At 39.9% G+C, this 13471-nt stretch overlaps 1 protein-coding gene across 1 annotated transcript; it reads left to right on the top strand.

Annotated features, from left to right (window-relative positions):
• The first annotated feature begins 3100 nt into the window (after window positions 1-3100).
• LOC122733962 (elongin-A-like) lies at window positions 3101-5413 on the top strand. Its single transcript, XM_043974658.1, has one exon. It carries the CDS (start codon window positions 3101-3103, stop codon window positions 5411-5413), a length of 2313 nt encoding a protein of 770 aa, XP_043830593.1.
• The last annotated feature ends 8058 nt before the right edge of the window (window positions 5414-13471 follow it).

Below are 13471 nucleotides of genomic sequence, written 5' to 3' on the forward strand. Positions count from 1 at the left end.
GTTTTACCGTAAAATACACAAATTGACAAAGATGACAAAACCTGGAAACAATTGATGTTTTGTATTATTGGGGAGGGGGAGGGCAGAGAGAGAAGTTAACCCTTTACTACACGGTGAGGTCTCTGAGGGCAGGGGCTGGGTTTTATTTCATCCGTACTTCCCCAAGTGTCTAGCCCACTCTCCTGACCAAAATAGGCACTTTATCAATATTGTTGAAAGTTGAACTTAGTCTGGCTATGGAGATCCTGACCATGGCCATACATGATGTCAGGGTGAGTGTGTCTTTGCACTCCAAGCAGATAATTCTGCTTTATTTCAAATGTAGCAGAGCTAAGTAGCAGCTCCTTATCTCATATGATTTGAGAGGACTCTTTGCCAGACTAGAACAAGTTGACTCTCACAGCTAAGGCCTTCATGGCAAATGGAAATTGTGGGTTTGAGCAATGCAGGGTTTCTTTGGAGGACACAGGGGGAGAGGAAGGTGAATTGCTGTTTTGGAAGTTCTAAGACATGCAAGGTCTTTAGTGATCAAGGAGAGATGGGTTTTGTGTAGTCACTAACTAAAGGGCTCAAGTGAAAAAGTATGGGAAAATTTTGGGGAAGTGACAACCCTGGCAAATCCTAAGAAATGCTGGGTGTCTTTAGAGGAAAGGAGTTTTCTGGTTTGGAGCGGCACTGACCTCATTCTAGTTCATCTGAATGTCTTATGTTTAAAAAATGAATGAAAGAAGGAAGGAAAGAATGATGAGAGAGAAGGAAGGAAGGAAAGGAAGGAGGGAGGGGGAGAGAGAGAGAATGAGAATGAATGAATGCATTAAGTTCTTAATGCATTTTGCTAAATGATGGGAATACAAATAGTAAGACAATCACTGCTCTAAAGGAATTCACATTGTAATTGGGTAAATAAAACTTAAGTCAGATGGAAAGGCCAGTTGCCCTTAGGATTCAGTGGCAAAGCAGATGCTAATGCTTCTTCTTTAATGTAATTTCCACTGATAAATTATATCATGTTTTCTGAAGTTGACCCATTGGACAGTGACAAAGACTTTGGGGGCAAGATCTTGCTTTTCTGGGTCTTCGTTAGCTAGGACCAGAGCCCTTGTAGGAGCTGTGGCCAGGCTCTATCTCCATGGGGGTTCCTTCCCAGGATGATGGCTACAGGTATTAGGATACAAGCAATGCTATTCCAAAAGCTCTTTGGTTCAGCGTTCAGGGTTGTCTCCATCAAAGTCTGAAGAGAGATGGTAGTCAAAGTCTTGGTGGTCTGACTTGCCTGGTACGTGATGCCTCCCATTGCCCCCTTTGGGTGCCATGCTACTTCAACTAAGCTGGCTTGCCTGTCCTGTAAGTGACAGTTGGTTGGCCCAAGAGCTGCCTCTCTGGATAATGGCTATCAGGGCTGGGCTGGAAGCAGGATCTGTGGCCTGGGGCGTTCTGCCACTCCCAGGGCTCCTATGCTTACCCAGTTGTTTACATGCTCTCGCTGTGTATCTCTAGTGCCCACAGGTCCTGGCACATAATAGGCACCTAATAATTGCTTATTGACCATCTAACTTGGTGGCAGTTGTCAGAGGTGGTGATGAGGAAGGTGGACCTCATCTCTGCCATGACTTCTTTCCTCAGCATTGGGAAAGGAATGTTTAGTAACTCATGTTTAAGGGTTTGTTTTTAAGTATTTTGAGAACTTTCACATAGAAGAGGGCTTAGACCTGTTTTGTTTTGTTTTTTTTTGGTCCCATAGGGAAGAATCGGGATCAATGGAAGGAAGTTACAAAGAGATAAATTGGGCTTCATGTCAGGGAATACTTGCTAACAATTAGAGCTGTCTCACAGAGGAATGGGCTGTCTTAGAAGGTAAAGAGTTCCTCATCACTGTTCCAATTGTTCCAATTCCTACTCGTCAGGTGTTCAGGAAATGTCTGAAGGAACTACTAATCAAGAATATGGTAAAGAAGATTCCCGTCTGGGTATGGGCTGGATTCAGTGACCTCTGAGGTTTCTGTCACCCCTGTCACCTAGGAGATTCTGGGATTCTGGAGATGCTGTGAGAAGATAGTCACAGGAGCAATGTTTCGGTATCCACCCATTCAAGCAAACAGTTCAGAATTAGCTAAGAAAAGTGACAGAACAGTTGGCACCCTTTAACCCTTTGATCCCATCACTGGGCATATCTGTTGAAATGTTTCTAACTAGAAGGGACGTTACACTGTCATCTAGTCCAACCCCCTCACAATATACAGTGGGAGGTTGGGGTAGGGAAAGGGATAATTTTCCAAAAGTCACAATTGAGAGGCCAGCTTAAAACCCAGGTCATATGACTCTAAATCCAGCTTTCTTCCCAAAGAACTTAAACTTTAAACTTTAAACTCCTTGCCACACAAGGAGTTTAAAAAACACAAAAGTATATTCATAGGTAACAGTGGCCCCATGCAGCAACACTTTTTAGGTAAAAACCACTGGAAATCAAGAAGATAGGTGGGGGAATCGCTGAACAAATTGTGATATGTGAAAGTAGGTATTTTGGGGAAGTAAGAAATACTCGTTGGTAAAGATTTAGAGAAACATGGCATGATGGGTAAGAATTGGTGCGAATGAAACAACTGGGAAATCAATATACTCAGTGACTGCGGTAATTTAAATTAAAAGAACACTAATTGGAAACAAATTTCCATAGTAATTTTTTAAAAAAAGTAACCAGTAACAACCACTTGGGACAGATAATGAAACATACTTCCTTTGGGAGCAGGGGTGGGGTGGGGTGGGGGGGGTGGAGGGTGGAGGAGTGGGGGACGGGAAACGGGGAGAACTCAAAGCAATGGTACTAAGGCTAGGGTCCCGAGGTATGACGTATAAGCATCGCCATCTCCATTGTTTAGACGTAACTAAAAGGGAAGGTTCCATGGGAGAGGGCAAGGGGTGGTCAAAGGTGAGGGGAGGAGTGTTTCTACAAATGTCTGTGACAGAAAAGCATAAGTCAGAGATGTTATTATTATTATTATTATTTTTAAATTTGTGTTCCTGAGTTCTGCGTTGGCCTGATCCAGTGAAGAGCCCAGGAAGAAGCCCTTCCCTCTGCCTGCTCCCCCGAGGCCCCTTCAAGATGGAGGTGTCCGAAGGTACTTCTAGCCTTGGAGACCAGAACACTTTGACACTAGCAACCATGGCCTCTGAACAGGAGGCTGCGGTGATGGAGACGGTAGAGCAACTCCAGGCAGGATTGCTCTGGCTCCCGCATCCGAAGAAGGTGTTGAAATATATGAAAAGGCTTAACGATGTACCGGTGACGGTGGATATTCTGGCTGAGACAGGCATTGCCAAGACGGTGAGCAGTCTATGCAAATACGAAGAGGTGGGTGCCATGGCTCGGAATATAATGGGGCGATGGAAAAATCTAGTCCCTGTTGATGAAGACTCTGATTCTGACTTAGATTGGGAGGAGCAGGATTTCGAGAGGAGCCACCCTAGGAAACGGCCCCATGATGTTTTTTCTAAGGAAGGTGACTTCCAGAATACTTGGACATCTTCGTACAGCCAGCCACCGAGCCCAGATTTTAGAGAGAAAAAACATCCAAAGCTCTGGGAGCTAGAGAGAAGCCTCACAATATCACCTGATAGTGATAGAAGAGAAGAAAGAAAACGATGTAATCAGATGTTACTGTTGGATTGTCCAGGCAGTGGCCAAGTTCAATCGCAGCCTTCTACCAGCCTTCAACAGCTCAACATAGGTTATTCCAGCCCCCAGGAAGCGAGAGACCAGAAACTTGGTAAAGACTCAGGCCTCCGCATTCAAGACAAAGTAAAGACCATGCAAGAGAGGCAACTAGGTGAACCATCCCAGGTAAAACCAGGGTCTTTTAATGAGAGTAGAGAACACAGATTATTACATCAAAATGAAAAATATCAACTGGACATTGAGGGACAAAAGAAAAATGTTGCTTTGAGCAAAGAAACATTATTTAATGTTGCAGCCAAAGAAATGTGCCAAAGGCCACCCTCAGGAAGTGACACAAAGGAGAAACAGAAGGATGCTACTAGGGGAGAAAAAGATAAAGAGAGCTGCAGTGTCAAAAAGTATTTTCCTCCATTGGAGTTAGCTTTTGTAAAACAAATTACAAAAACAAAACACCAGGATACTCCAAAACCCGGACTGGAAGCAACCCAACTAAGTAAGGACTTGTTGGATGTAGGGAACCAATTAAAAGACAAGGGAGTGTCTACCAATTTCCAGACCCAGGAGGGGAAATACAAAGCCCCCAACTCCCACAAAAGCAGAGCGAGCTGCCTTCAAGAGTCTGGGGTGCCAGAACCATATGATAAAAACGAACAGCCCACCACGTCTTCTGGTTCTAATTTCAGCTATGCCTGGCAGCCACAAAGGAAAGATAACATAAAAATCCCAAGTGTAATTCATGAAGACAAAGGTCACGTTAAAGAGAATAGTGCCATAACTGATAGTAGAAGCCCAGATTTGGCTCAGAAGCTGCCTAGGATGAATTATGGCAATCCAGAGATACAACCATCTGGAGCTGTGTTGGCCAAAGTGAAAAATATCTCCACTCATGTTACGCCACACTCAGGAGATAACACCTTGCCTACAGTACAAGCAAGTTGTCACTTACCATCTTTTGAAACACCTCTCCCCTTGAAGCCAAAGAAGAAAACAGCATCCTCCTACCATGAAGAAGAAGGAGTTGGATTTACAGGACGAAGAATGAATTCAAAGATGCAAGTTTATTCAGGACCCAAATGTGTTTACCAACCAAAATTAATATCGCTTTACCAGCAATGTATCAGGGTCCTCAATAACAATCTGGACTCCATCTTTGATGTTGGAAATGTACCCTATACTGTGCTGGAACCCGTTCTGGAGAAATGTACACCTAAACAACTGCATAGAATTGAGGAATACAACCAGTTATTAACGGAGAACACCGATAAGTTATGGAAAATTCATTGTAATCGAGATTTTACAAGGGAAAGACCAAGAGAATTTGAGTCCTGGAAGGAGCTATACCTTAGGCTTCAGAAGGCCCGAGAGCAGCGGCTGCTATTTTTAACAGAGAATATCCGATCAGCTCATGCTAGTAAACCCAAAGGCCGTCAGACTATGATGGCCTTTGTCAATTCTGTGGCCAAACCACCTCGGGATGTTAGAAAGAAGCAGGAAAAATTTGGCACTGGCAGAGCAACTGTTCCTGAAATGATTAAGACCAACCCTGGCCTATACACCCCAACCACCCACTATGGTAGAAGCAATGTACAACCATATACTGGTGCTAGTACTAGTAGTACTCACTCAACACCATTAGCTAGTAGCAGTGGTTCTTGTGATTCCAGAAAAACACCTGTGAGAAAAATTGCCCCAATGATGGCCAAAACTATCAAGGCATTCAAAAATCGATTCTCCCGCTGATGGGCCTTTGTGTAAAGTGAGAATAGGGGTGAAGTGGGGTGTTTTTATTTCAGTGGGAGAGGGCATTTGTGAAATTAATAAAACAACCTAGAATCCTTTGCTCCATGGAGATTGTTATTGTCAAATGAATGTCTCGAACATGCCCATGGATTGATAGTATGTTTTTTTTAGGTTTAGCCCCTAGAAACTACCTATATCTAACCCTTGCCTCCTTAACTGAGGAACATTTTAGCCATTTTAGGAAAGAAATGAAAGCTTGGGCTTTTGGAGGATTTTAATTTCAATTCAGCCTTGTTAGCTGACCTCTTTGTAAGCTACAAAAAACTATTTTAACTAAGAAATATTGCCCTGGTCTGTAAAATTCCCTTCCCCTAAAATAGAGTTCATGGAAGATTATAGTTCCTTCTTAAACTGGTATAGATAACCTGGATTTTAGCAAAGCATTTGACAGCCTGTGATGCTAGTCACATGGACAAAATGGAATGTTATAAGCTAGGTGATAATTAACTTAGATGGATCCAAAACTGGTTGATTGGCTGAGTCTCAAGAGAAGTCATTAATGTTTTGATGTTAGTTTAAAAGGAGATCTCTTCTTGAGTATTCCAGAGATCTGTGCTTGGCCCTGGTTTTTTTTGTTTGTTTTGTTTTGGTTTTTTGCGGAGCAATGGGGGTTAAGTGACTTGCTCAGGGTCACACAGCTAGTAAGTGTCAAGTGTCTGAGGCCGGATTTGAACTCAGGTACTCCTGAATCCAGGGCTGGTGCTTTATCCACTGCGCCACGTAGCTGCCCCTGTTTTGTTTTGTTTTTGCAGGGCAGTGAGGGTTAAGTGACTTGTCCAGGGTCACACAGCTCATCACTGTGGTTTTTAAACATTTTTATCATCTTAGATAAAGCCATAGGTTGCATCTCTATGCAATTTTCATTGAGCTGGGAAAGACAGATAACATATCCAATGCCAGAATCAGGAACTAAAGAGATCTTGACAGGTTAGAACATTGGGATGGATCTAATAAGATGAAATTTAATAGGAATGAATAATAAATTTTAAACTATAAAAATTATTTTAATAATTCTTCATAAATGATGTTATACTTAAAATCTATTTTGATATTTCTAAAACAATACATGTTTATTATATAATAGATATTTAAAACTCCCAAAGCTCATGCAATCTTAGGCTGAATCAAAAGAAATCTAGTTCTAGAACTAGGGAGGCTAATTCTGCTGCCAACTGCCTTGGTCATACCATATCTCAGTTGTTGTGGTGCCACAGTTTAAGGACACTGAGAAATTGGAGAGTTCCCAGACGAGGCCAGAAATAATATAGGACCTAGAGTGGAACTATCCACGACCACCATATAGAGGTAGTGGTTTCTCCCTCACAAGATATCTTCTAGTTGAGGTTAGATAACCACTTACTAAAGAGGGAAGTCTTGTGAAGTTTGGGGTTGGAAAGAAAATGGCCTCTGAGGTCCTTTACATTCTGACATTTTGTGATTCTGTGACCATAAGAAACTAAAAGCAGAGAATATGACATTCAGAGAAGCAAAGAAAATTAGTTTGCTGCTCAAAATATCAAGTCTTACCAAGCTGAGCATATGACCTTTAATGTCAAAGATGGATTTTCAGCAGGAGGCAGGAATTTGCACTATTTCTGTTGAGAAACCAGAGAAATGACTTGTCCGAGGCCACATAAGCTAGTTGTGTCAGAAGCATGTTTCAAACTCTCATTTCCATTCTCCAGTCCATATTCTTTCCTCTGCAGCATGCTGCTTCTCTGTTGCACTAAATCTCCTAAGCAAAAAATGGTTTCCAAAAGTACTAGTTTAGGGGGCAGCTAGGTGGCGCGGTGGATAAAGCACTGGCTCTGGATTCAGGAGGACATGAGTTCAAATCCAGCCTCAGATACTTGAAACTTATAAGCTGTGTGACCCTGGGCAAGTCACTTAACCCTCATTGCCCCCCCCCAAAGTGCTATTTTGTTTTAGCCCTGACTACTCTCAGACTAGGATTGAATAGAAAAAGAAATTCTTGGTCTCATAGGTGTCTTTGAAGACAAAAAAATAAGTATGGTTCTTCAGAATCCCTTCTATAACTCACATTTCTTTTCCATTCACATAACGACCAATAGATAGAATCAAGCACTTTAATGACTTAAATATTTTTTGTGGAAATATGAATCCCATATTATAAATGCATTCAAAGTATTACCTAGGTCTCTAGCTTTGCTCTTCAACTATTCGGATTTTTGCTTTTGCCACATGAAATACACTATTATTGAGCCTAGTTCTTTCCATATGTAAACTCTTCCTTAAGAGTAGATGAAATTCTTGAAGATGTTCCCGACAGTGAATTGAGAAATGTTTTTTTAAGCCTGCCCCATTTCAGATTTTGGCTGTTTTGGTGGCTTTCTTATTTTTTCCAGGTGAAATTAACAGCCTTGCTTTTCTCCTCAAGGCATTAAAAAAAAGAACAATGCTGATGGAGTAGTTGCTTTATGATTATGGCCTTAGGGTATTTCCCAGATTAACAAACTGGAAATATCCATGGTGACACAGGTACATTCCTTTTCATCTTGTTCTTTTGACTAACTTTTCTCAGAGGGCATAATCAACGCATACAAACACTTCAGAATAAGCAGAGAAAGTTTTAAATTATTTTGGAAGAAAAAAGTTATCATCACTTTGGAATTCCCTGGTTGTGGCCAAGTGCTACATTTTATCCCTTTCTCAACAGCACTGTAGCTAGTAATCCTAGCACCTGGAGCATTCAGGTAAGTGTATGTGTGAAGGGAAGGAAGCAGACCATCTTCAATAGGAATCATGTCCCCTCCCCTGGATTTTGGCCTCAGCTATCCTACCCTAGTGTGGCTCTGATCCTCTGACATTCTCTAAAAACAGTAGCAGTGCAGTGATAAAGGATACTTAGCTATCACTATAATGTATCCATGACATAGTCAATTCATTGAAAAAAAACTAGCACATTGGCATGATCTAACTAAATACCAAGTGGACTGAAATTTTCCCTTTCTGATGACTGACTTAGTTTTCAGGATACGATGGAGAGGATTATTACTCAGTTATAACATGGTAGACTAAATGACCTACCTGTGAAGGCTTTTGAAACTCAAGTCCTGGGGCAGCTAGGTGGCACAATGGATAGAGTACCGGCCCTGGATTCAGGAGTACCTGAGTTCAAATCCGGCCTCAGACACTTAACACTTACTAGCTGTGTGACCCTGGGCAAGTCACTTAACCCCAATTGCCTCACCCCAAAAAAAAAGAAAGAAAGAAACTCAAGTCCTGATACTTGTGCATATTCTAGAGCAGAGGTTCTCAACTTTTGTTGTGTCATGGAACTCTTTGGCAGCCTGGTGAAGACTGTGAACCTCTCCTGACTTACTAGCTAGCTTTCCCTCTGAGGATGACTACCCTGAGGCTAGTTCGATGATTGGTAGAGGCTTGCCTAGAATTACCATAGCATTACAAGTCTAGACCGTGCTGTTCACTTTCCTCCCCTCTCACAGTCCACCTATGAGTCCCCATTCCCCTCCTTTCTACCTACTTTTGTTGTCTTCCCCACTTAGAATATAAGCTCATTGAGAGTAGGGACCACTTTGTTTTAGAATCCCTAGCACTTAGCACAATGCCTGGCACTTAGCACACAGTAACTGCTTAATAAATGTTCTATCTTTCTATGTATGTATGTATGTATGTATGTATGTGTATATGTATGTATGTATTATTCATCTATTCATCTATCCCTCTATGATCTGTCTGTCCTTTTTTTATTCTTCTCTTTTTAAAATGTTCATTATTTATTTTTTTTATCCTTTTCTATTTTACAGTAATAGATTCAATTCAATGTTCTATCCATGGTTTTCTAAAACCATGAGCTCTAGCTCAACTATCATTTAGCATGTTAGCTATACCTCTCAGTTTTGTGCCATTTGCAGACTTGATAACACAAGGAGGTATAGCTAACATGCCAGATGATAGTTAAACTCTAAAATTATCCCAACAGGATAGAACACTAGGCTGAATGTAGTATAATGAAATTAAGAAGGGTCAAATGTCTTTTTCTTGGATTCAAGAAAGCAATATCAAAAGTATAAAATGGAGAAGGAAGGCATTGTTACCCAGCAGTTTACCTGAATAAGATCTGGAAGTTTAGTAGTCTGAAAACAGTTTTCTATGAGAGAATAGAGCAATTTGGTAAGCATTGCAAATAAGTTTTCTGGTTAGACCACAGATTTTCCTGTATTTAGTCCTCATTCGCCATTACTTTTTTTATATCTTTCTTCAGGAGGTCTGTTTGAAACATGTTCCATGTAATTCTGATGATATGTCAACAGATAGGGCAGGCTTCCAGGTAGGGAATGCCATTTGGGTAATGACTCCCCTATAACCCCCAAAAACAGATTTTGAAGGTTTCTTGCAAAAAAATCCTCAAGGCATTTGGCGATCGACTTCAATTCAAATGCACCAACAGATGTGTCTGCTGGCTCCATCTTTTGACATTCTGCACTACTTCCTCCTAGATACCCTTTTATCCCTTCACTTCTGTGACACTGCACTCTCTTAGTGTCCATCATACCTCTTTATCTACTCTCTGTCTCATTTTTAAGTTCTTCATCCTCTTCTTGCTCTTTAAATAGGGGTGGTCCCCAAGGTTCTGTTCTTCTCCCTCTTCAATCACTCTTTCCCTTGGTTATCTCATCCATTCCCTTGACTTCAGTTATTACTTCTATGTCCATAGTTCCTAAATCTTTTATCTGCATACCCACATTCCTCTCAGATATCCAGTCTTATAATTCTTTAGTTGGATGGAGATCTCAGCATTTCAAATGCCATCTTCTGAACTTGGATTCCTATTCTTTTTGTTTGTTTGCTTTGTTGGGGTTTTTTTTGGTTTGGTTTTTGCAGGGCAGTGAGGGTTAAGTGACTTGCCCAGGGTCACACAGCTAGTAAGTGTCAAGTATCTGAGGCTGGATTTGAACTCAGGTCCTCCTGAATCCAGGGCCGGTGCTCTATCCACTGTACCACCAAACTGCCCCCATTAGATTCCTATTCTTGAAATAAAATGTGCCCCTTCTCTAGGTTCATTAATTCTGTTGCTAGTATCAACATCTTCTAGTCATTAAGGCTTATAACCTAGGTCTCCTCTTTGACCATTCCGTCTCCTTTATCCCATACATCTAATAAGGTCACTATCCTTCTTGTCCCCTCCTCTCAACTCCTATTACACCACCCTTATTTGCCCTCCATACATAAAATATTTTATTAGCCTCCTAATTAGTCTTTCTACCTTCAGTTATTTATTTTTTCCCATATAAATATTTTATTATTTTCCAGTTGCATTTAGAGATAGTTTTCAACAATTGTTTTTATAAGATTTCCAGTTTCAAATTTTTCTCCCTCCCTCCCCTCCCTCTCCCCTCCCCAAGACAGCAAGTAATCTGATATAGGTTATATACGTACAATCACATAAACATATTTCTGCATTAGTCATGTTATGAGAGAAGAATCAAAGCAAAAAGGAAAAACCTCAAAAAAGTAAAACAACAACAACAAAAACCACAATAGAAATAGCATGGTTCAATCTGCATCCAGATTCAACAGTTCTTTTTTTCTGGATTTGGAGAGCATTTTCCATCATGAGTCCTTTGGAACTATCTTGGACCATTGTATTGCTGAGAAGAATCAAGTCTATCACAGTTGATCAACACACAATGTTTTTGATACTGTGTATAATATTCTCCTGGTTCTGTTCATCTCACTCATCATCAGTTCATGCAAGTCCTTCCAGGATTCTCTGAAATCCTCTTGCTCCTCATTTCTTATAGCACAATAGTATTCCATTACATTCATATACCACAACTTGTTCAGCCATTCCCTAATTGATGGGCACCCCCTCAACTTCCAATTCCTTGCCACCACAAAAAGAGTAGCTATAAATATTTTTGTACATGTGGGTCCTTTCCCCCTTTTTATGATCTCTTTGGGAAAAAGACCTAATAGTGGTATTGCTGGGTCAAAGGGTATGCAAAGTTTTATAGCCCTTTGGGCATAGTTCCAAACTGTTCTCCAGAATGGTTGGATCAGTTCACAGCTCCACCAACAATGCATGAGTGTTCCAATTTTTCCACAGCTTCTCCAACATTTATTATTTTCCTTTTTTGTCATATTAGCCAATCTGATAGATGTCAGGTGGTACCTCAGAGTGGTTTTAATTCACATCTCTCTAATCAATAGTGATTTAGAGCATTTTTTCATATGGCAATAGAAAGCTTTGATTTCTTCATCGGAAAACTGCCTGTTCCTATCCTTTGACCATTTCTTAATTGGGGAATGACTTAGATTCTTATAGATTTGATTTAGTTCCCAATATATTTTACAAATGAGGCCTTTATCAGAAGTACTGGCTATAAAAATTGTTTCCCAGCTTTTTGTCTCCCTTCTAATTTTGGATCCATTACTTCTGTTTGTACAAAACCTTTTAAATTTAATGTAATCAAAATCATCCACTTTGCATTTCATAATATTCCCTATCTCTTGTTTGGTCATAAACTGTTCTCCTTTCCAAAGATCTGAAAGGTAAACTATTCCTTCCTCTCCTAATTTACCTATGGTATCACCTTCTATGTCTAAATCATGTACCCATTTTGATCTTATTTTTGTATAAGGTGTCAGATGCTGGTCTATGCCTAGTTTCTGCCATACTCTCTTCCAGTTTTGCCGACAGTTTTTGTCAAATACTGAGTTGACAGAACTGGAGTCTTTGGGTTTATCAAACAGTACATTACTAAAGTCATTTACTATTATGTCTCCTGTGCCTACCCTATTCCATTGATCCTCCACTCTATTTTTTAGCCAGTACCAGATAGTTTTGATGACTGCCGCTTTATAGTAAATCTTCAGATTTGGTACAGCTAGCCCACCTTCCTGTGCATTTTTTTTCATTAGTTCCCTTAATATTCTTGACCTTTTGTTATTATTTTTTCTAGCTCTATAAAATAATTTTTAGATATTCTGATTGGTATGGCAATGAAGAAGTAAATTAATTTAGATAGAATTGTCATTTTTATTATATTAGCTCGGCCTGTCCATGAGCAGTTGATATTTTTCCAATTACTTATATCTGATGTGATTTGTGTGAAAAGTGTTTTGTAATTGTGTTCATAGAGTTCCTGAGTTTGTCTTGGCAAGTAGAATCCCAAGTATTTTATATTGTCTACTGTTACTTTAAATGGAATTTCTCTTTCTATCTCTTGCTGCTGGACTTTGTTGGTCATGTATAGAAATGCTGATGATTTATGTGGATTTATTTTATATCCTGCTACTTTGCTAAAGTTGTTAATTGTTTCAAATAATTTTTAAGTTGATTCTCTAGGATTCTTTAAGTAGACCATCATATCATCTGCAAAGAGTGATAGTTTTGTTTCCTCCTTGCCTATTCTAATTCCGTTAATTTCTTTTTCTTCTCTGATTGCTAAAGCTAACATTTTTAGTACAATATTAAATGATAGAGGTGATAATGGACATCCCTGTTTCACCCCTGATCTTCTTGGGAAGGCCTCTAACTTATCTCCATTACATATAATGCTTGCTGATGGTTTTAGGTAGATACTGCTCATTATTTTAAGGAAAGCTCCACCTATTCCTAAGCTCTCTAATGTTTTTATTAGGAGTGGGTGCTGTGTTTTGTCAAAAGCTGATTCTCTGCATCTATTGAGATAATTATATGATTTTGGTTAGTGTTCTTATTGATGTGGTTGATTATGTTGATACTTTTCCTAATGTTGAACCAGCCCTGCATTCCTGGTATAAATCCCACCTGGTCATAGTGTATTATCCTGGTGATCACTTGCTGTAATCTCCTTCCTAATATCTTATTTAAGATTTTTGCATCAATATTCATTAGGGAAATTGGTCTATAATTTTATTTCTCTGTTTTGTCTCTGCCTGGTTTTGGTATTAACACTGTATTTCTGTCATAAAAAGAATTTAGTAGAACTCCTTCACCTATTTTTCCAAATAATTTTAATAATATTGGAA

Source organism: Dromiciops gliroides, chromosome X (assembly GCF_019393635.1).
Source record: "Dromiciops gliroides isolate mDroGli1 chromosome X, mDroGli1.pri, whole genome shotgun sequence".
NCBI lineage: Eukaryota > Metazoa > Chordata > Mammalia > Microbiotheria > Microbiotheriidae > Dromiciops > Dromiciops gliroides.